This window comes from Nelumbo nucifera, chromosome 5 (assembly GCF_055504915.1).
Source record: "Nelumbo nucifera cultivar China Antique chromosome 5, China Antique-T2T, whole genome shotgun sequence".
Taxonomy (NCBI): Eukaryota; Viridiplantae; Streptophyta; class Magnoliopsida; order Proteales; family Nelumbonaceae; genus Nelumbo; species Nelumbo nucifera.
This window is the reverse complement of record NC_142653.1, coordinates 4,774,529-4,796,276: the sequence shown is the minus strand read 5'-3', so window position 1 is coordinate 4,796,276 and position 21,748 is coordinate 4,774,529. Positions and strand designations below refer to the sequence as shown.

Below are 21,748 nucleotides of genomic sequence, written 5' to 3'. Positions count from 1 at the left end.
TGGATTAATTAATGGAAACTATACAGAGATAATTCATATCACAGTTCACCTTACTTTTTTTTGGTCTGGATGGAGCTGTCAATGGGTCGGGTTTACACAATTGAATTTAACTTACCAAACCGATTATGTCAGTTGTGGTTTTGTGGTTTGTGTCCTGATTAATAAATTTGTTCAGGAGAATTTTTTTTTGTTTCGGATTAAAACCCAAATTGGTTATATAATTAATAATATACAAAGATATGTAGGTTTTATTCGAATTTTTTGTTATATTTTATGTTTAAAGGACAAACTTCATAAGTACTATATAAGATAATTTTGCATGGTTTTAAAAACCGACCTGGTGACCGAACCAGTCAGGGGTCCGGTTACCGGTTCGGACGGTCCGACCGTTCGACCCGAATGGTCAGCCCTCTCTGACAAAAAAATAAAAAAAGTTAAAAAATTTGAAAAACGGTCAAAACCGTTCGAATGGTTTGAACGGTTAACCAGTCGGTTCAGTGGTTTGCTGATCAAAATCAGTGATTTTGGGGAAAAACGGAACTGGTCAGGTGATCAGTTTCCAGTTTTTCTGGTCTGACCGTCTGGTCCGGTCCAATTTCGTAAACCATGTAATTTTGGTTAAAAATACTTGTTTTATTAATATATAAATAATTTATCATTTACTTTCATTATTTTAAGGTTATATTATCAAGAGTTCTAAGTTTTAACTATCAGAGGTAAGTAGGTAACCATAGATGTCAAGTATCGGGGCTAATCGGATCAGACCTAATAATCCCGATTGATAATTGGTTCAGCTCAGTATCTAAATCAATTAATAATCGATTCAGGTTTGGTCAACCTGTTGCGAACCAGATTCTACTTATTGACCATTCTAGCCTGAGTAGGGTTGTCAATGGGTTGGGCCTAAGTAGAACCAGTCCTGAACTGATTATTAATTGAGATAAAATGATAGAACCAGAATTGCCCTTAGGTCTAAATCCGTTAATTTTGATGCATATGTTAATAAATTAAACGTTTTTGACTAATATTATGTTATTTATTATCTACCAAATTTAGTAATTTACCATTCCAAACATAAAATAAGATAAAAATTATAAAAAAAACTAAAAAAATCTATTTAATAAAATAATTGATTTTGGCTCTAAATCAATTCAGAACAAGTATCGAAACCAACCCAATTATTAATTGGGACATAGAAGTATAGAACCAAAACCATTATAATCGATTTGATCAGTTTGAGTTTATTGGATAGACCCTACCTATTGATAGCTTTAACATATGCACATTTGGAAGGCTTTTTAATGGTATTTTATGGATCTCCTACCCACAATAATCCTACCCATACTCAAGGTTCAAAATATCGTAACGTATCGGTCCGTATCGGTTGATACATATTGTTTCAACAAGAACCTGATACGTGGAACGTGTATAAATCATTCATTATGTTTCTTTTCGTACGTATCGGCCGATACAAGCGCGTATCGAACTGTTTCGGATATGTATCGACCGATACATTAATTCATGTTTAATACCAATTCTTTCATTAATGTCGTTTATTTAAGTCTAATTTCTCTTTCGTCAATTAGCCAATTACTCTAAGGCAAATTTAAATTTACATTTGAATTTTGGCGCCTAATTCAAATTCTCTCATTAATTCCTTTAATTAATGATCCCCTATCACTAATTTTGTTTTGTTAGTGTAAAAACTTCAAATTTTAGCTATAGCAAGATTTGAACCTTGGCTACTTGAATTTAAGTTTTAACAATCACAAGTTCGCCAATGAGCCGCACATATTTGTTTGCTAAGATTATATGTAATTTTAATTTTAAGAAATTTCACTTTTCTTAATGAGTGACAAGTTTTTATTAATAAATGCTAGAATTAATTATTAAAATTTATAAACTAATAAATATTAAGATTAATTATATTAGTTATTGAAAATTGGCATTCACATTTTAGTTTTTTTTCTTTTACATTTTAGTTATTCCATCATTTTTCAAGGGTTACTAATTGTGTCCCGATATATCACACTTTATATAAACCAATAAATTATGGTTTTTTACATTTAAATGACTTATTTACAATCATATAAAATTTGTAAATGTAGTTAGTAATATATTTTTTTAAGATTTATTTGATTTTTTTTACCATATTTATTCATATCTTGATTTTTCGTTCTTATCTATACGTATCCAAAGTGTATCTCGATACGTCTCTTAAAACTAACTTTTCGATATACATTGCGTTTCCGATACTTTGAACCTTGCCCATACCTATCCATAAATTATTACAGTCACACATTGAGAACATCTCCCCTATTTGCATGTTACCATTCATAGGAAGATATTCTCAATGTAGAGATGTAGTGTCCTCAAACTCTAGGTATAGGTGTGGGAAGAATACTTGTGGTTGGGAGATCCAGATTGATTTCAGGGGTAATTTGAGTTTGGTTCCTGTCAGAATTCCTAATGAGTTCGTATAGTTCAAATTTGTGTAAGGGGAAAGATTTATAATGCACGGGGGATGGTTTGTGTGTGTAGGTAGGGGGTGTGCATGAGGAGATTGGCTTCCGTCGCTGCAAGCCCCATTTGATGTACAAATAGCCTTTTCAGTCTTGCATTAAGAATATCTCTGTACTTATACACCTATTTCATGGAGAGATATTCCCAATGCGAGGCCCTAAAGGTTGTTTGAACGGGCTTATACTGACTGAAGTTTTGGTTCGGCTTCAGTCAAAGCTTTATATGTTCGAACACCATTCAAACATTGTGAGAGAACGACACGTGTTCATAGGCACATGTGCTTTCTATGCGTGCGAGGATGGTAAATGGACATTTTCCATGAACACCGTTAGCCATATCTATTCTCTTCTTTCCCGCATCTCTTCGGTCTCCACCCAAATTGACCCACCGAACCCTGTTCTGCTATTCTCTCCAACCGGCGAAGTGAAATTTTCTTCCGGCGGTGATATAGAGCAACTAAATCTTTTTTCTGCTATTCTCTCCACCGAACCCTTACTGTTGATGACAGTGATATTCCGCCGGCAACGAACGGCTTCATCTACAATTGATCCGCCAGCAGTCGACGATACCGGCAGTGCAGTAAACAAGGATGAAGATCATGCCACCAAAAGCCCAACCGATGCCAATGATGCCAACTCCATCACAATCACCACCGTTGTGGGCTTGGTCAGTCTAGCTTTTGTAACCGATGACCGTCAACACATTAATGTAGAGAAACAAAAGAGTGGCAATAAATTCAGCGATGTAGCAGGGGTGGCAAAATCAACTTAATAAACCTTAATTTCTTTTTCCTCATACTCCCAGAATAAATACCCCTTCCCACGTTACTTTCCTCTCACTCACTCCCACTCCCATCCAAGCATAACAATGAGTGCCTTCTCTCTCCTTTCCTCCCCTCCCTTCTTTCCCAGCTCATGTAAACTTATTGTTTTTGAGCTTTTGCACTCGTTACGGCATGGGGAAGGACGTTGAGGTTGCTGAACACGGCCATTTCTCCGCCAAGGACTACCACGACCCACCTCCGGCGCCTTTGATCGATGCCGTGGAATTGACCAAGTGGTCCTTCTATAGGGCTCTCATCGCTGAATTCATTACCACTCTTTTGTTTCTTTACATTACTGTGTTGACGGTCATCGGTGATGCCTTTTGTCTTCGCCGGTTGGAGAGAATAGCAGAACAGGGAGGGGTTCGGTGAATCGATTTGGGTGGAGACAGGAGAGATGCGAGAAAGAAGAGAATAGAAAGGGTAAAGCGAAAAGAGGGACTAACGGTGTAACGTCTGTTTACCATCCTCGCACGCATATAGAATGCACACACGCCTATGAACGCGTGTCATTTTCTCAGAATGGTGTTCGAACGTATAAAGCTTTGATTAAAGCCGAACCCGCCAAGTTTCTGTTCAAACGGAACTAGCACAGAGGAAGCCGATCTCTAAATGAATACGTTTGGAAAACTAATAAAACAAATCTGACGGTGTCAAGGACTAAACTCTAAAAAGAAACCATATCTGCTCCTCACACCTGGCGCCTCACAGGCATTTCACACGCATATCCTATCATGCATCGGGGATACCTCCCATACTTATTAGTTATAATTCATGGGAGATGTTACTAATGCACAATGGATGTGCCACAAATGGAGCAGATTCCATCACTTCTAAAAAGGCCTTTGTTTTTAAACAAAGTGATTAAGGAAAATAAATGCTTAAAAAAGTAAAAAGCATGACACCAGAGCCCTGTCAATTTCCATTAATACCACCTGATTTGTTACCACTTTTATCATATCGACATCATGTCTTTCCGGTATCATAGTATCTAAATGTGTTTTCAATCGACGTGTCTAGTGATGTCAACGGGTTAGATTCGGCACGGGTTTGTCTCAACCTTAACTCAATCCAATCTAACCCGGCTTAAAAATATATAATTCCTAAACTTGATTCAACCTTATAGTGTTTAACCTGGTTTTGACCCAATTTTACCCGTATAATTTTAAATGTAATTTTTAACACATTTTAAAGACCTAAAATACATTAATTTAAATAAAAAATTGTTTTATAGATTTTAAGATAAGAAAATCAAAATCACCATATAAATAAATTATAAACTTTAAGCCTATAAAGTTTGAAGTTAAAAAATTGCAAGAATATTTGGTATATATGTAAGGTATCATGACTCGACAGGGGCAGACCAATAAAATCTTGAACCCTATCCGAACTGGATTCGGATCAAAGATTCAAAACCCTAACCCAACCTTAAACCAAATATACTTAACCCTATCCCAACCCTAAGTTGGATTTACCATTTAACTCGATACACTAACATCCCTAAACGTGGCAGAATCTTATAACTTATAAGGCGTGAGCTGGTGTGGGAAGGGTGCACCAACCTACTAAGCAGTAGGGTTGTTCACGAGTCGGGTTGGGTTGGTTTACTAGTGTTTTTTAAACCAACCTGGCCTGGTTGGGTTACCTATAAATCAAATCGAAACCGACCCTCTATTAAGTAAAATCGATTTGGTCGATTTGAATTGGTTTGAGTCGGTTTGGATTTCAACTAACTCCAAACATGCACAATGCACATGAAGTCAAAGTGCTAATATTATATATAATATTTCAAAATATATTTTTTAGAAATATATATTTAAAACCAAAACATATATACAAATATATCAAAATATATATTTTCTAATTTCTGGAAATATATATTTCAAAAATATATATCTGATATATTTCAGAATATATATATTATTTAAAACTAAAATAACTATATTTAACAGATACTTTTTTAGAATATATATTTTTTCACATAACAGAAATCGAAACAAATTATTAGTTTATTCATCTTTGCAATATGAAGCTGACCGCTAATAAAAAAATCGGCCAACTCGATTTATATCGGACCGAATTAATCGATTTAGTCGGTTTGAATTTATTTGTGAACAGCCCTATCAGCATCTGCATGTCCATGACACGAGCACCCTAAGTACTTATTTATCTTTAAAAAGTTGTCGTATCAACTCTCACATGTCTTTTCTCTCGAAGCTTGCTTTTTCGCCCGAAGCCCCAAACTGCTCTGGATACTCTGCACAACCGACAACCGACAGATAAGTAAAGAGAGAAGGGGAAGGAACTATTTACTAGTCAAGTAGGGAGGGGAGGAGATGAAACAGTCCATGCTCTTCGTCCCCAAAACCCTTTTTGGATTCTTCGTTTTTCTCTGTTATGAGCTCCGCATCTCCTCTGCGATTGTTATTCTTAGAGGCAAGTCTTTTTCCATTCCCTTCATCGATGCTCCAGCTAGATTTGGTAATCTCTCTCCCTCTTTTCCCCTTCCTCCTTTTTTTTTTTTAATTTTTTTCTAGGTTAAGTTTCATGGTTTTCGTTACTTCTAGGTTTCAGCCTTTTTTTTTTTCTTTTCTCTTTCTATTTTGTTTCAGATGTTTGTTCTTATATCCGTTCTAATTGAAATTAGAATTTTAGTAACAATTGATATCTAAATCTTCTTGTTTATTTATTTATTTGTTTACAGCTGTTGGTCTCAACAGGTCTGGGCTCTGTGGAGCTTTGCATTTGGCAGATCCTCTTGACGCATGCTCTTTGCTTCATAACGATTTGAGTTCTGAACAAATTGTCAATGTGCCATTCGCTTTGATTGCCAGGGGTCAGTGCTCCTTCGAGGACAAAGTCCGTAATGCTCAAGACGCCGGTTTTCGTGCTGCAATTGTGTATGATAATCGGGATGTGGGAAATTTGGTTTCCAGTAAGTCCTATTTTCCCACATGAATCCTTCTTGTACCTTCAATTTGATTTCAACATTGTGCACTCATGTCATTCTCTGGACACTTATAAGGGGAATAGATCAATTGAGTTGTTTAGCTTTAACAAAATTGGATTGGGGTCCCCAAGTTCCTGAGATTTTAGCGAGTTGGGTTTGTGACTTTTAACGGTTTCTACCTGGCATTTGAGACCTAGGGTTTTCTATATTGGGGGCACTAAAACTAGAAAGCTTTTGAGATTGCATAAACTGTAATGGATTACGCCAATTCAAAGCGTTTACTCAATTAGATCCACCTAGATTATGCCGTAGCCTAGAGATAACCATGTCAGTTTTATGATAGCTTTTTCCATCAATCATTTGCATTCTTTTGTGCTGTTATTGGCAATAATAGGGAAAGAGTATATATGGTCTTCTCGACTCCAATTGTGGTATTTGGTTTAGTGGGCCTAGCTGGAGGGTTTATTTGGATGGTTTAGATTTCACTTTGTTCGTAACCATTTGTATGAGGAACCTATTTGTTAATGCTATGGTTTAATATTGTTGTTCTTCTAGCTTGGACGGAACATTAGTTGGTTCTACCTTGTGGAATATGGTGGATATTTTCTGTTCTTGAGTTTCCAATCATCGTCGTTCATTTTCTGTAACTTTTTCTCCCCTTATTTTGGTGTTATCAGTACAAGCATGCGAATACTTTATTGAAAGGAAAAGATGAGGTAAGGAGCAATATTACTCACTCAAAAGGGGAAGACAAGGCCTAAAAAGATAGATGATTAACAACCCTCTCCCATTGATAAAAAAAGAAAGAAAGAAACAACCCTCTTCCCCTCAAAAAAAGAAGTAAAAGAAAATACAGGACCCTTCAAGCTACCAATTCTTAGCAAGAAATCTTATCATATCATTTTCATGGACAATGTGCCTCGGAGAATCATATTTTGATCAATTCCTTTTCTTCCTTCCATATAAGGTGCTCATGGAGGGTCACATCACGTAATGACCAAGATATTTTTTACTTAGTGGTCCTGGATACTTTTATATTCTTAACTTTTTGAGATAATAATAATAAAGTAAACATTATTAAATTAAATTATTAAGTTTAATTTAGAATACTAGTTTCTTTTATTATTTTTCTCATTTATTAGGGTTCAATCAACATGTTTACTGCCTTGAACCCTTGAAGACTTCAAAACTTGAACTGATTAGCATGGAAGAACACAAAATTTTATCCAATTAACACATATTAATCATTTTCACATCATCTTCTTTTTCTTCGACCCTTTCTTTTCTTTCAAAAATAGAGGCTGAGCTCCTCTATTTTTTTTTTTGAGATTTCTTTTCTTTCTTCTTCTTTTTGTCATGAATATGTTGATTTTCTATGTTTCAAATGAAGCTTATACAATTTTTCATGAAGATTATAGACGATTAATAGCGAAAGATGGTTGTTGCTTGCTATGGAACCTAAGGACTTACCCTAAGATTCATTGTTTTTGTAATCATTCATGGAGAGAGAGAGAGACGAGAGAGAGAGAGAGAAAGAGAAGAAGAGGAAGATATGATTGAGATATAAAGAATAACCATCTTCTGGCTGCCGCCAGTTCATTATTTATATTAACTTAATATAAAAAGATGGAAATTATAAGTATGCCCCTGGCGGCACTCCCTAGAAACAAACTAATAAGAAAGAAAGAAAATAACTAACTGACATCATCTTAAGCGGACAACCCACTAACAACAACTATAAAATAACAATTAAATAATCCTCACAACACTCCCCCTCAAGTTTGGGCTGAATATGTCTATCATGCCCAACTTGTCACATAACTCATTATGCCGCGAGTATGGAAGCCCTTTTGTGAGGACATCAGCGAGTTGTTCCTTGGAATTGACAAAAGGGATGCAGATTTCCCTTTTTTCCAAATTTTCCCTTATGAAGTGTTTGTCCACCTCAATGTGCTTGGTCCTCTCATGTGGGACAGGGTTGCTGGCGATGTTTATGGATGCCTTGTTGTCACAGTAAAGAGACATAGGATTATGAACAACAACTCCAAGCTTCCCTAGAAGATTTTTTAGCCAAAGGACTTCAGCCACCCCATGTGCCATAGCTCTATATTCAGCTTCAGCACTTGACTTTGTTACCACATTTTGTTTCTTGCTTTTTCAGGTCATTAGGTTTCCTCCCACAAATGTGCAATACCCACTCGTGGACTTTCTGTCATCCACAACACTTGCCCAATCAACATCTGTAAAGACTTCCACCTTTAGGTGATTATGTTTACTGAATAGTAGACCTGTTCCGGGATACTTTTTCAAGTATCTAAGAACTCTTTCTGCTGCCTCCATGTGTGGTTTCTTACGAGAGTGCATGAATTGGCTTAGAACCCCAACTGAATAGGCAATGTCTGGATGGGTCACGGACAAATAAATCTGCTTTCCCACTAACCTTTGGAATTGTTTCACATCTTTTAGAGGTTCACTATCACAGTCACCAAACTTGTGGTCAACATCCATGGGAGTATCTGCTGGCCTTGCACCTAATTTGCCTGTGTCCTGTAATAGATCAAGGGTGTATTTCTTTTGAGAAATGAAGATACCCTTTTCTGAGCGGACGAATTCAATTCAAAGGAAATACTTCAGGGGACCTAAATCTTTCACTTCAAATTTAGATGCAAGGAATTGTTTCAATTTTTGTATTTCTGAACTCTAATTTCCTGTAATGATGATATCATCCACATACACTATCAATACAACAACCTGTTCCTGACATCTCTTCACAAAGAGTGTATGATCAGACTGACATTGTTTGAAACCCACCTGCTGAACTGCCATGTGAAACTTGCTGAACCAAGCTATAGGAGATTGTTTTAAACCATAAAGAGACTTTCTCAGCGTGCACACCTTATTTTCACTTCCCTTGGCACAAAATCCAAGGGGTTGAACCATGTATACTTCCTCCTCTAAGTCACCATTAAAAAAAGCATTTTTTATGTCCAATTGATGCAATTCCCAGTCAAAGTTAGCAGCTAATGACAAGAGAACCCTAATTGAGTTCGTCTTAGCTATTGGAGCAAAAGTCTCATCATAGTCAACCCCGTACACTTGAGCGTATCCTTTGGCTACTAATATTGCTTTGTACCTTTCAACTGTTCCGTCTGCCTTGTGTTTAATTGTAAACACCCACTTACACCCCACGGGGTCTTTCTCCTTTGGAAGATCCACCAATTCCCAAGTTTGATTTTTATGAAGAGCATTAATCTCTTCCCTCCTTCATGGCATCTGTCCATTCGGGGCATTTAAAGGCTTCTGCAACATTTTTGGGAACAGTGTTGTAATCAACTACGGATAGAAATGCTCGGTATGAGGGGGAAATGTGATCATAGGAGACAAACTGGGTAATGGGGTGTTTGGTAGTGCATGACCTGACTCCCTTTCTTTGAGCAATAGGAATGTCAAGGTCATCCACAGTAGGAGTAGGGGTATCAATGGGTGCAACAGAGATTGGACTTACCTCCTGGGAGTCTAACACCATCGGTTGCTCAATGTTTGGCTGCTCCACATCTCTATCACATTGTTGATCTCTACGACATGTACGTTGGAAGACATGAAAGGGAGCAAGGTCCGGAATAGAAGGAAGAGAGACTTGGCAGACCTGAACCTGCTTCTCCTCTTCCACACTACTACTCTCCCCTTGAGGAGAAGTAGGGAATAATGGCTCAGACTCAAAGAAGGACACATCCATAGAAAACTTATGACTAACGGGATCAAAGCACCGATACCCTTTTTGAGAGGAGGGATAGCCCAGAAAGATACAAGGAATGGACCGAGGGTCTAACTTACCTCGAGACGGAGACAAATCATGGACAAAGGCACGACAACCAAAAACTCTCATGGGAATGGAAAATAAAGGGGACCGAGGGAACAACTTACCCTTTTTGAGAGGAGGGATAGCCCAGAAAGATACAAGGAATGGACCGAGGGTCTAACTTACCTCGAGACGGAGACAAATCATGGACAAAGACACGACAACCAAAAACTCTCATGGGAATGGAAAATAAAGGGGACCGAGGGAACAACAACTGATGAGGGGACATGTAGTTTAGCACTTTGGAGGGCATGCGATTGATGACATAAGCAGCTGCAAGTATAGCATCCATCCAAAACCTTTTTGGAACATTCATGTGTAACATCATCCCGCGAGCTACCTCAAGGAGGTGTCTGTTTTTTCTTTCTACAACACCATTTTGTTGTGGTGTTCTGGCACATGAGCTCCTATGAATAGATTCATGGGAGGCAAAGAACTCATTGAGCTCACCATGGAAGTATTCTTTTGCATTGTCAAATTGGAAGATCTGTATTTCAACATGGAATTGCGTAAATACCATCATCTGGAAGTCTTTCACAATCTTTGGAACTTCGTCTCTACTACGCATAGGAAATACCCATGTATAGCGAGAGTAGTCATCAATCAATGTGATAAAGTACTTATATCCGCCCTCAGAGATTACAGTAGTAGGCCCCCATACATCAAAATACACAACATGAAAATGAACACTTGATCTTTTATTATTTGAGTGAAAAGTTGTTCTACATTGTTTGCTTAACTGACACGTTTGACACTGGAACTTTGACACTGAACATGACTTAAATAAAACCGGAAACAAAGACTTTATTATTTCAAAAGAAACATGACCTAACCGACTATGCCACAAAAAAAATTGACTCTTATTTGACTGACTATGTGACTCTGAGGATGACACCGAGAGACCAGCTTTGTTGTCGAGAATGTAGAGACCATCCACTAGGCTCTCTCTACCAATCGTCCTCCTAGAAGTTAGGTTTTGAAAAACACATGAACCAGGAAAAAATGTTACAGTACAGTTTAAAGAGCTTGCGATACTACTAATTGAAAGCAAATTTATAGGAAGTTGAGGGACATTCAATACACAATTCAGGTTAAGGCCATGGGGAAGAGATATTGATCCTTGACCTGCAATGGAGGAGAGTGAGCCATCTGCAAGTCTCACTTTATCCCTTCTTGACAAAAGGCTATAAGTCTGAAACAAGTTTGGCTTACCGGTCATGTGGTTAGAGGCCCCCGAGTCAATGATCCAAGAGGAACCAATGGGAGCGACATGGAATGCAGAAGCCATATTACCTGATGTAGATGCAAATGAAGTAGGAGTACTAGTGACTGAGCTATCCATCTGTTGCAAAGCCCTACCATATGACTCCAAGTGGTCTCTGAAGGAATTCATTATATCTTCCTTGGAGTCGGAATTATTAAGGTGGTCCCGAGTAGTTCCGGCAACCTGAGTATCTTAGGTTGCCACATGTGCTGCATTATGTGCTGTGTTCATCTTCTTCTGACCTTGGCCTTTACCATGTTCTTGGTTCTTCACTGCCCACCTGGGTTTCCTGTGAATGTCCCAACATGTGTCACGTGTATGCCGTGAGCGTCGACAGTGGGTACAGAACAACTTGTCTTTATCATCAGCCTTCTTGGTGTTACTCATTGCAGCCAAAGCAACTTGTTGCTCCCTCTCGGTTGTAACCATCACACTCCGCCTATTCTCTTCTGATTGAATAAGGGAGTATACCTCGTGAATCGACGACAACTCTTTGCTTCCTAAGATCTGAACTCTCAAGGGTTCATAGGTAGGGTTCAGTCCCAACAAGAAGGCAAGCACACGCTGTTGAGAAACCAGCTTCCTGTAGGCCTTAGCATCGTCATCATGTTTCCACTCTATTGCCTGATAATGATCCAATTCTTTCCATATGGAAGTAAGGGCTGAATAATAGGAAGACAAACTACGATTTCCCTGTTTACAGGTTGAGGATTCAGCTTGCAACTGGTAAACCTTGGCATAATGCTTTTGCTCAGAATAGGTAGTTTTGGCCTGTTCCCAGATCTCACTAGCGGTGTCAGCCCACATAAAGTTCTTCACATCAGGTTCCATGGCTGCAAGGAGCCAAGACATCACCATACTGTTTTCTTGATCTCACCTATCATGTTCAACTGTCTCACTCTTGGGTTCTTTCACCCTTCCATTTATGTAACCAGCTTTTCTCCTTGTCGTTGCATAAAGTTTTACACTTTTAGCCCACTCCAGGTAGTTTAGACCATTTAAAGGGGTAATGGGCATATGGGAAACATCATGTTTTCACCTCCCATTACCAGTTGTGCGGCGGGTCGGTGTAACCCCCGATGAAGTTGAATCATAGTTTGCCATAGAGTACTGCTGAAATCAGTCCAAATCCCACACAAGTACACAACAACCACAAACAAAATACCAACCCTCAAGAAATTTACTTCTGGGATGTGGAAAAGAAAACAAAAAAAACTGCTGAAATCAACTCTGTGATGGTTCAGTCATTAAACCAGCCCGGTAATCAGTCCAACACCAGCCAAGGCAGACGTTAGAATAGTATACTATCAGTCCGACTACAACCCATATAGTCTAACAATCCAGCATCCAAACAAATGTATAGAACCAAGGAATAAGGCCTTCACACCATTGGCCAAAAACAAAAAAACAAGAACACATACCCTGTCCAGCACCTGTCCGAAGGTGCCAACCAGAAACTGACTTCACAACATCGAACAGAGAAGAAAGGGAGTCTCTGCATCGCCCTTCTTCGACTAGGGTTTTCTTGATATTACGACCAAGGAAGAACCCAAAGGAAGAGCCGCAAGTAGTCTGCTAGGGTTTCTCTGTCTTCCACGTCTAAGAAATCAAAGAAGGAAAAGAGGATGAAGCAGGTTCAAATAAGAGAGACCGAAATTCTTTTATAGCCCAGAACCTGATACCATGTAATCATTCATGGAGAGAGAGAGACGAGAGAGAGAAAGAGAAGAAGAGGAAGATATGATTGAGAGAAAAAGAAAAACCATCTTCTGGCTGCCGCTAGTTCATTATTTATATTAACTTAATATAAAAAGAATGGAAATTACAAGTATGCCCCTGGCGGCACTCCCTAGAAACAAACTAATAAGAAAGAAAGAAAATAACTAACTGACAGCATCTTAAGCGGACAACCCACTAACAACAACTATAAAATAACAATTAAATAATCCTCACAACAGTTTTTATTCAGAAAAAAACCATTACCTAGGAAATTAGGTGGCAATTAATAGTAAGAGATAGGTTATATTCATAAAAAAATCACCTTGTCTTGCCTCAACGCCTTGAATGCTGTCTTTAAAGTCCATTTCCTTACTTTGACAATCAAGAAATATAAAGATAGCTTAATATGTAGAGCAATGAATTGGCATGGTCACAACACTTTCTTTTGACCCTCTAATAAAACATGACATGCTATCTGTTGTGGATGCTTTTATTGGAAAGAAATACAACCACAAACAGCAGCAGTAATGGGCGTTACATTCAGTGTTCCTATCTTATCTTTTAGCTAAATTCAGTGTTCCTATCTTATCTCTTAGCTAAATTCGGTGTTCCTATCCTATCTCTTAGTTAAATTCAGTGTTCCTATTAATTAGGCAGTAGCATTATTATTTCCTATTTAAAGATAAATGTTTGTTAGGAAGTTTTCCTAAAGAAGGACTCTTACCTTCTTGTAATTTCCTATTTAAAGGAACATATGATATTCAATAAGATTATCGATATTTTCAGTCAAGAAAGAGCAGAGGAGAGTTGGTGATCTCTTTAACAAGTCATCATTAAGGCGCTAAAGATAGGTTCCTCGAAAAAAGGGAAAAACAAGGGAAAACAAGATGTTTTCCCCGTTAACTGACCTATGACGAGATCCTATTTGCGGGCCCTTAATAATTTGGTATTAGAGCAAGGTGTCATGGGTGACTTTGAGCAATTGAAGACCAGGGTTCATGATCTGGAGCACAAACTCGTGGAAAACAGCAAGGAGGTGCGCAAGATCAAGGACGACGTCCAAGAATTGAGGCACTTGATAGAGTTATATTTTTCCAGCAAGGAAAAGAGTTCAAAAGGGGCTGCAACCACAGACGGCTGCCGACCAGACATGGCAGAATCGACTGGCGAGCAACAGGTCATTGCCCAGGGAACCGCAATCGTTCCCAAATATAGCAGGCTGGAATTTCCTTTCTATAATGGAGCTGGAGATCCTTTGGGATGGCTGTACAGATGTGAGCAGTTTTTCCGCAACCAACAGACAGAGGACAGGGACAAGGTAGGATTAGCCGCATTCCACATGACAGAGGAGGTACAACTCTGCTTTTATAAATTGGAGCAGGAGGAACCTGGGCTCAGTTGGACCCAATTCAAATCCTACTACCTTCTCAGATTTGGGCCCCCATTAACAAACAATCCATTAGGCGAACTAATCAGCCTCAAACAGACTGGAACTGTGCCTGAGTATCAGTGTCAATTTCAGACCCTCCTTGCAAGAGCATCTTCGGTACGACCAGACCAACAGGTTGACATGTTCACCGCGGGATTAGTGGAAACCTTGAGGGTGGATGTGGAGATGCAAAATCCCCCCAATCTGGTTACTGCTATGAATTTGGCTTGAGCTTTTGAATAAAAATTGCAACTCAACCGCGGAAGTATCATTATAGGGCGGCCTCAAACAACATGGGCAGCCCAGAAACCACTCGGAATGGCTCCATCTTCAACAGCTAGCCGAGAACAGAAACCACAGACAAGCAACAATTCCAGATCGGCATCCAGTGTGGGAAGCAACGTTGTTACACCCCCTATTAAGCGCTTGTCCAGGGCTGAGATGGCGGAACACAGGGCGAGGGGACAATGTTTTAATTGTGATGAACTGTACTCAGCAGGGCACAAGTGCAAGAGACTTTTTTGCCTCTTGGTGGATGAACAAGAGGAAGATGAGGATGAACCCTCTTCATTGGAACCCAAGATTTCTCTCCATGCAATTACTAGAATAAAAACCTCTCAAACTATGCAATTGCAAGCGCGGGTAGCAGGGAAACCAATACTGATCCTTGTTGATTCAGGAAGCACACACAACTTTGTAAGTGAACAAGCTACCCTCCAGTTGGAATTGCCAATGGAAATCAAACCGAGGCTGCAGGTAGCCGTAGCAAATGGTGAAAGAGTACACAGCCCGTGCATCTGTAAGGGAGTCCAAATACAGGTCAATTCTGAATCCTTCTTTGCTGATTTGCTTGTGCTATCCTTGGATGGATTTGATGTAGTTCTTGGGATGAAATGGTTGATCACTCTAGGCCCAATCCTATGGGATTTCAACGCCCCAACGATGACCTTCCACTTGAATGGAAAGCAAGTCACTTGGCAAGGTATGAAGGCCTCTATTATGGACTTTATACAAAACTGCTCTATTTGTCAACAACACAAATGGGAAAATCTGCATCCAGCTGGTCTTCTTCAGCCCCTTTCGATCCCAACGCAGATATGGGTTGATATTTCCATGGATTTCATAGAGGGACTGCCCAAGGTTGGGGGAAAATCAGTTCTTTATGTAGTGGTGGATTGCTTCTCTAAGTACGCTCATTTCATCCCTCTTTCTCATCCGTACAGCGCTACTTCTGTCGCCCATGTCTTTTTCACTCACATTTTTCGTTTACACGGGTTACCAGAATCTATTGCCAGCGACAGGGACCCGGTTTTTACTAGTACCTTTTGGAGGGATTTGTTTCAGTTAAATGGTACCACCTTAGCTTTTTCTTCCGCTTATCATCCTCAATCAAATGGTCAAACTGAGGTGGTGAAATGAACGATTGAGATGTATCTCCGTTGCTTTGTTGGGGATCAACCGAGACGGTGGGTTGATTGGCTTCCTTGGGCCGAGTATTGTTATAACACTGCCTATCATTCTTCTTTAGGAATGACACCCTTCCGAGTTGTCTATGGTCGTGAACCTCCTCGTTTGTTGTCCTATGAACCTGGTTCTACTCGTTTGGAGGAGATTGATCGTTCCTTACAAGAGCGAGATGCTCTTTTGGCTGAAATTTCTCTTCGTTTACAACAGGCACAACTCGCATGAAGCAAGCCTATGACAAGCATCATCGGGAATTGTCGTTTGAACCTAGGCAGTTTGTTTGGGTGAAACTTCAGCCTTATCGTCAGCGCTCTTTGAGTCACAGGGCTGTTCCTAAATTAGCTCTTAAGTTCTATGGGCCTCTCAAGGTTTTGTAGTGAATTGGTGAGGTTGCATATAAGCTGGAACTTCCAGAGCACAGTAGGATTCATGATGTTTTCCACATTTCCTTGCTCAAGCCGTTTAAGGGTATTCCTCCTATCATTGTTCCCTCCTTACCACCTTTGAAGGAGGGCAAAATCATTCCTCAACCTCAGTCTATTGTTCGTTCCAGAATTAATCGAGGTGTTGTTGAAGTTCTGGTGGAATGGGCCAGCTTACCATTGGCTGAAATTACCTTGATTCCATTGCTTGTGTTTCAGGACACCTATCTTGAATTCGAGCTTGAGGACAAGCTCTTAGTCCAGGAGGGGAGTAATGTTGTGGATGCTTTTATTGGAAAGAAATACAGCCGCAAACAACAGCAGTAATGGGCGTTACATTCAGTGTTTCTATCTTATCTCTTAGCTAAATTCACTGTTCCTATCTTTATCTCTTAGCTAAATTCAGTGTTCCTATTAATTAGGCAGTAGCATTGTTATTTCCTATTTAAAGATAAATGTTTGTTATGAAGTTTTCCTAAAGAAGGACTCTTACCTTCTTGTAATTTCCTATTTAAAGGAACAGATGATATTCAATAAGATTATCGATATTTTCAGTCAAGAAAGAGCAGAGGAGAGTTGGTGATCTCTTTAACAAATCACCATTAAGGCGCTAAAGATAGGTTCCTCGAAAAAAGGGAGAAACAAGGGAAAACAAGAAGTTTTCCCCGTTAACCGACCTGTGACGAGATCCTATTCGCGGGCCCTTAATACTATCAACCAAGTGAAAAATCAAATCACCCAATGAGTTCTTGCTTGGGTGATTTGGTTTTGATGTGTTCACAAGGTCATAACACTTACTTGCTATAGTCCAATAAAACACAAACATGCTATTAATCAAATGAAAAACCAAATTATCCAGTGAGTGAATTCTGTTGTTGTTACCCCAAATGGCACACTGACAACTTGCAAACATTTAAAAAAAATAAAGAGATTGCCTTTGGGGTCTACTACATTACTATGACAGTTTAGAAATATCAAGGTAGCCTAACATGTTGAATGATGACTTTGCATGGCCACAACACTTTTTTGCAACCTACAATAAAACACTGGCATGCTAACAATTAAAGGAAAAATCAAACCATCCAATGAGCGCATGCCTTTTTCCTACCATAAATGATACAAAAATAACCCACTAACATATGGAAAAATAGAGACTACCTCTAAGGTCTTCTACCTTACTATGACAACTAAGAAATGCCAAGATAGCCTAACATGTGTTGTGATGTGTTCACATTGGTCAGAATACTTTCTTGTGGCCTTCCTATAAAATACTAACACACTATCAATAAAAAGAAAAATCAAATCACTTAGTGAGTGCATGCTTGGGTGATTTGATTTGGATGAGTTCATGTGGTTACAACACTTTCTCGTGACCCTCCAATAAGCCACAAATGTATTATTAATCAAGTTTAAAGCCAAACCACCTCATAAGTGCATACCTTGGTGATTTGGTTTCTATTAGTCCACATGGTCACAACTCTTTGTTGAAATCCTCCATTAAAAATAGATATTCTATCAATCAAACGAAAGACAAAATTACCCAATGAGTGCATGCTTATTTTTACATGAACTACCCACTATCACATGATAAATGGAGTACCTCAAAGATCAATTACCTTACTAGGAATATCAGAAAATTTGAAGGTAGCCTAACATGTGAAGCGATGAGTTCACATAATCATAATACTTTCTTGTGGCCACAAAATAAATAAATAAATAAATAAATAAATAAACACGCTCTAAGTCAAAGGATGAACCTTGTCATCTAGTGAGTGACTGAGTGTGTGCTTGGGTGATTTGGTTTTCATTGTCATCATCAAATTTTGTGGGATTGGTTGAACCTATTGGGATTAATTCAAAGCTGTGGTAAAGGTATTACATAGGAATGGCAACGGGCGGGGCATCCCATCCCCGACCCCGCCCCGTATCCAAAATCCCTTACCCCGTCCCCGGTGGTGGGTGGGTCACCTCCTCCTTATTGGGGATGGGGAATCCCCGAATTTTCCAAGCCCCGAGTCAACACCTAAAAATATATCATATTTGGGGTATTTTGGAAATTATATTATGGGAATCTTGGGGTATTTTAAACATTGGATTATGGAAATTTAGGGGTATTTTAAGCATTAAATTATTGGATCCTAAAGGTTTTAGGAATTTGGGGAAATTTTAAAGATATTTTAGAAAATAATGTTAAACCTAGGCATATTTTAATAATTTACCACCGGGTTTGGGGAATTATATGCAAAATCCATCCCCGCCCCGTCCCCGGTTCGGGGCAAAAGTATTTTCTCCGTCCCCGTTTAAGATCGTGGTAAACCCGCCCAATTCGGGGCAAGGTTGGGGCCCCGGTTTTATAGGGAATGTTGCCATCCCTAGTATTACATTACTTTTTTTTTTTTTGAGAAAAGGTAAAGTATCATTGTATCAGTATGAACAAAAAATATACAGCAAGACGATGTACTCCAGGAAACAAGAAAAAACTGCTCCCTTTAACCTTGATCCAAAGGTATTACATTTTTCACGAGTAATCATAGATTCCATTTATGAATACATGGTAAAGAGATGCACAAGAGAGCTAAAAAATCACCTCTACCGAGTACCAGATTCTACACCCAAAAGTGCATCTTAGTTAAACATGAAGCACCTTATTTAAATTTGCTGAACTCTTCCAAAGCTAAAGTGCAATCCATCAAAAAGCTGAAAGAATATGTTCATATGGAAAAATAAAAAAAAGGCCTTTCCATTCCCATGGAGGGAGTTTAACATCAGTCACCAATTAGGAAAACACTTCTCCATCTAAGCTCAGGACTAACAATGTGAAACTAATCTTGGTATTAAATGAATATATACTGCAAACTGATTAACTTTCCATTCTCATTTATTACTTTCAAGAACTGTCAGTGGATTTTGGTTATACAATCACTTTACCAAAATCCACATTTCAATGCTTTTTGCTTTTCACGCTTGCAGTAAGAGTGTAAGACCCATCATTGAATTTTCTAATATTAATGCTGTCATCAGCCCTTTTTTTGGCTGAGGCCTGCCTTGCCCATTTGATCCCTAAAGGTTAGGAACAGTTTCCTCATTGAATTGCTCTTTCAGAATGTACAGTTCTTTATGATTGTAGCCTGGGGCATTTAAGAATTTTGTAGATGTCAAGGACTCTGCCAATATTATTTTTATTTTCAAAGGTGCAATTATTTTGATGCAGTGATCGGAAATTCTGAGGGTATATGGGTACATGCGGTATTTGTTTCAAAGGCAGCAGGTGAAACCTTGATGAAGTTTGCTCGAGGTGAAGAAGGTGAATGTTGCATCAGTCCTTTGTTAGAGGAGACAGCCTGGACTGTACTGGTAATATCCTTGATTTCTCTTCTTGTCATCGTATCAGTGCTGGCAGCATTCTTCTTCACTCGTAATCATCGGGGGTACCGTCAAGGTAGATATTACCAATATGCAACCCTAAGCAGTCAGATGCTGGAAGGTCTTCCTTGCTTCACATTCAACGCTGCATGCCCAAGTGAACACTGCAGAGGAGACACTTGTGCTATTTGTCTTGAAGACTATAGGAATGGAGATTCCCTGAGAATTCTCCCCTGTCAACATGGTAAGCTGATCATAAATTTTGTAGTACTTGTTTCAAGGTGCTTCCTGTTATGGGGTAGAATGGAACTTGGTAGTTGGTCCCTAATATTTCTCATCCTCGTGTCCTTTGAATTTATTTTTATTGTTACAGTTGATTAACTTGAAACTCTCTAGCAGAATTTCATGCAAACTGTGTGGACTCATGGCTGACAAAGTGGGGGACATTCTGCCCAGTGTGCAAGCAAGATGTTATTGTAGATGCAATGGACTCAAGTGAGCAAAGATCAATACTCTCGTTGTTGAATGCTGGATAATGTGATATTTGGCAGTTTGATTCTCATGTAAAGCATACATGGCTTCTATCTTGGTGTACCACCAAAAGGGGAACAAGTGTTTTTTTCCTTCTTGATTTCTTCTTGTAAATGCAAATCAATGAAGATATCTCTCTTCTTAGTCTTTTTGTCCATCTAATATGCATGCGTTAAATGTTGGCTCACATAAATGCAATACCTTGATACAGTCAAATCTATTACCTTCAAAAAAAAAAAAAAGATGCTGATTGGTAAATTTCTTTCTAATTTGGATGTTGTTCTGAAATGTTGGTATTCCAAGGGTAATGTTAAAACAAGTATCTGGGACAGGTAAGCAGCTAATATTTTCTGCCAAGTCAGGTAATTGTGGGAATGGTGTTATTAGGGTTGTTCTGAAATGATGGTATTCCAAGGGTAATGTTAAAACAAGTATCTGGGACAGGTAAGCAGCTAATATTTTCTGCCAAGTCAGGTAATTGTGGGAATGGTGTTATTAGGTACTAAGATTGAACAAACCTACAATTTCATGGCTAATACTGCAGACTTTTTTTTAAGTTACTCTAGGTTTTTGTTATACTGTCTTGCATAGTTGTACAATGTCAATACTCTTTTTTTATCAGTAACAAAATATTTCATTTCATTAATTTGAAATAAGGATACAAATGGAGGAGATAACCTCTCTTATCTCCCCCAAACAAGAAAAACAGAGCAAAAAAATTACAGTTGAGCCCAAAACAAAGTACCCCTCTTAATCCCTTGTTTTGCTAACCCATCAGCAAAGGAGTTTGCACCTCTCTTAACCCAATTTACTTCAACTTCCATGTCATTTATCAGCCACTTGAATTTTTTCTTTTCATTACTGTACACGTACAAACCATTGTTATCGCCCTTCAGCCGTTCCACCACCAGTTTGGAGTTTCATTCGATGATCAGCTTCCTTATATTTAAGTGCATATCTCTCTGTACACCATCTAATGCTGCCAAAATCTCATCTCTAAGAGAATCACCATCTTCAATTGGGCCTGAGAGCAAGGCAATTATTATCCGTTTCTCATCCCCTTAACATACCCGCAATACCCGAAGGCCCTGGGTTGCCAACACTAATCCCATCAAAGTTCAGTTTGTAAAAGCCACTTGGAGGAGGGGACAAAACTGCGAATGATACCTCCTGAACCGGGCTGAGAAAGCAACTTCTTTCCAATTTCTTGACAGATTTTCTATTGATACATTGTTGAAGAGTTCCATAGATTTATGCCAATGTATTACCCTGAAACAAATCACCTCCTGAATGGTTTCCTTGTTCCTCTCCTTCCCTGAGAATAATTTGGAATTTCTTTATTCCCAGATGGTCCGTATAACGGCAGCCCTTACACAATATCACATTATTCTACCCTTTTTC

At 38.8% G+C, this 21,748-nt stretch overlaps 1 protein-coding gene across 3 annotated transcripts; it reads left to right on the top strand.

Annotated features, from left to right (window-relative positions):
- Positions 1 to 5,535: 5,535 nt before the first annotated feature.
- Positions 5,536 to 20,491, top strand: RMR1 (receptor homology region transmembrane domain ring H2 motif protein 1). 3 transcript variants are annotated; one of them, XM_088888035.1, is made up of 5 exons: positions 5,536 to 5,827; positions 6,051 to 6,281; positions 19,665 to 19,757; positions 19,845 to 20,060; positions 20,216 to 20,491. In XM_088888035.1, the coding sequence occupies exons 1-5, from the start codon at positions 5,683 to 5,685 to the stop codon at positions 20,350 to 20,352; spliced, it is 822 nt and encodes a 273-aa protein (XP_088744161.1). In that variant the 5' UTR covers positions 5,536 to 5,682; the 3' UTR covers positions 20,353 to 20,491. The 3 variants fall into 3 exon arrangements, with proteins under 3 accessions (XP_088744161.1, XP_088744160.1, XP_088744159.1); XM_088888034.1 differs by having other exon boundaries at positions 5,536 to 5,782; positions 19,665 to 20,060; XM_088888033.1 differs by having other exon boundaries at positions 5,539 to 5,827; positions 19,665 to 20,060.
- Positions 20,492 to 21,748: the final 1,257 nt, after the last annotated feature.

Excerpts from the sequence above, each read along its gene's own strand:
- RMR1 (XM_088888033.1), top strand. The coding sequence starts at position 5,683 with ATGAAACAGTCCATGCTCTTCGTCCCCAAAACCCTTTTTGGATTCTTC. Across the intron at positions 5,828-6,050 it reads CGATGCTCCAGCTAGATTTG|CTGTTGGTCTCAACAGGTCT; the intron begins GTAATCTCTCTC and ends ATTTGTTTACAG. Across the intron at positions 6,282-19,664 it reads TGTGGGAAATTTGGTTTCCA|TGATCGGAAATTCTGAGGGT; the intron begins GTAAGTCCTATT and ends ATTTTGATGCAG.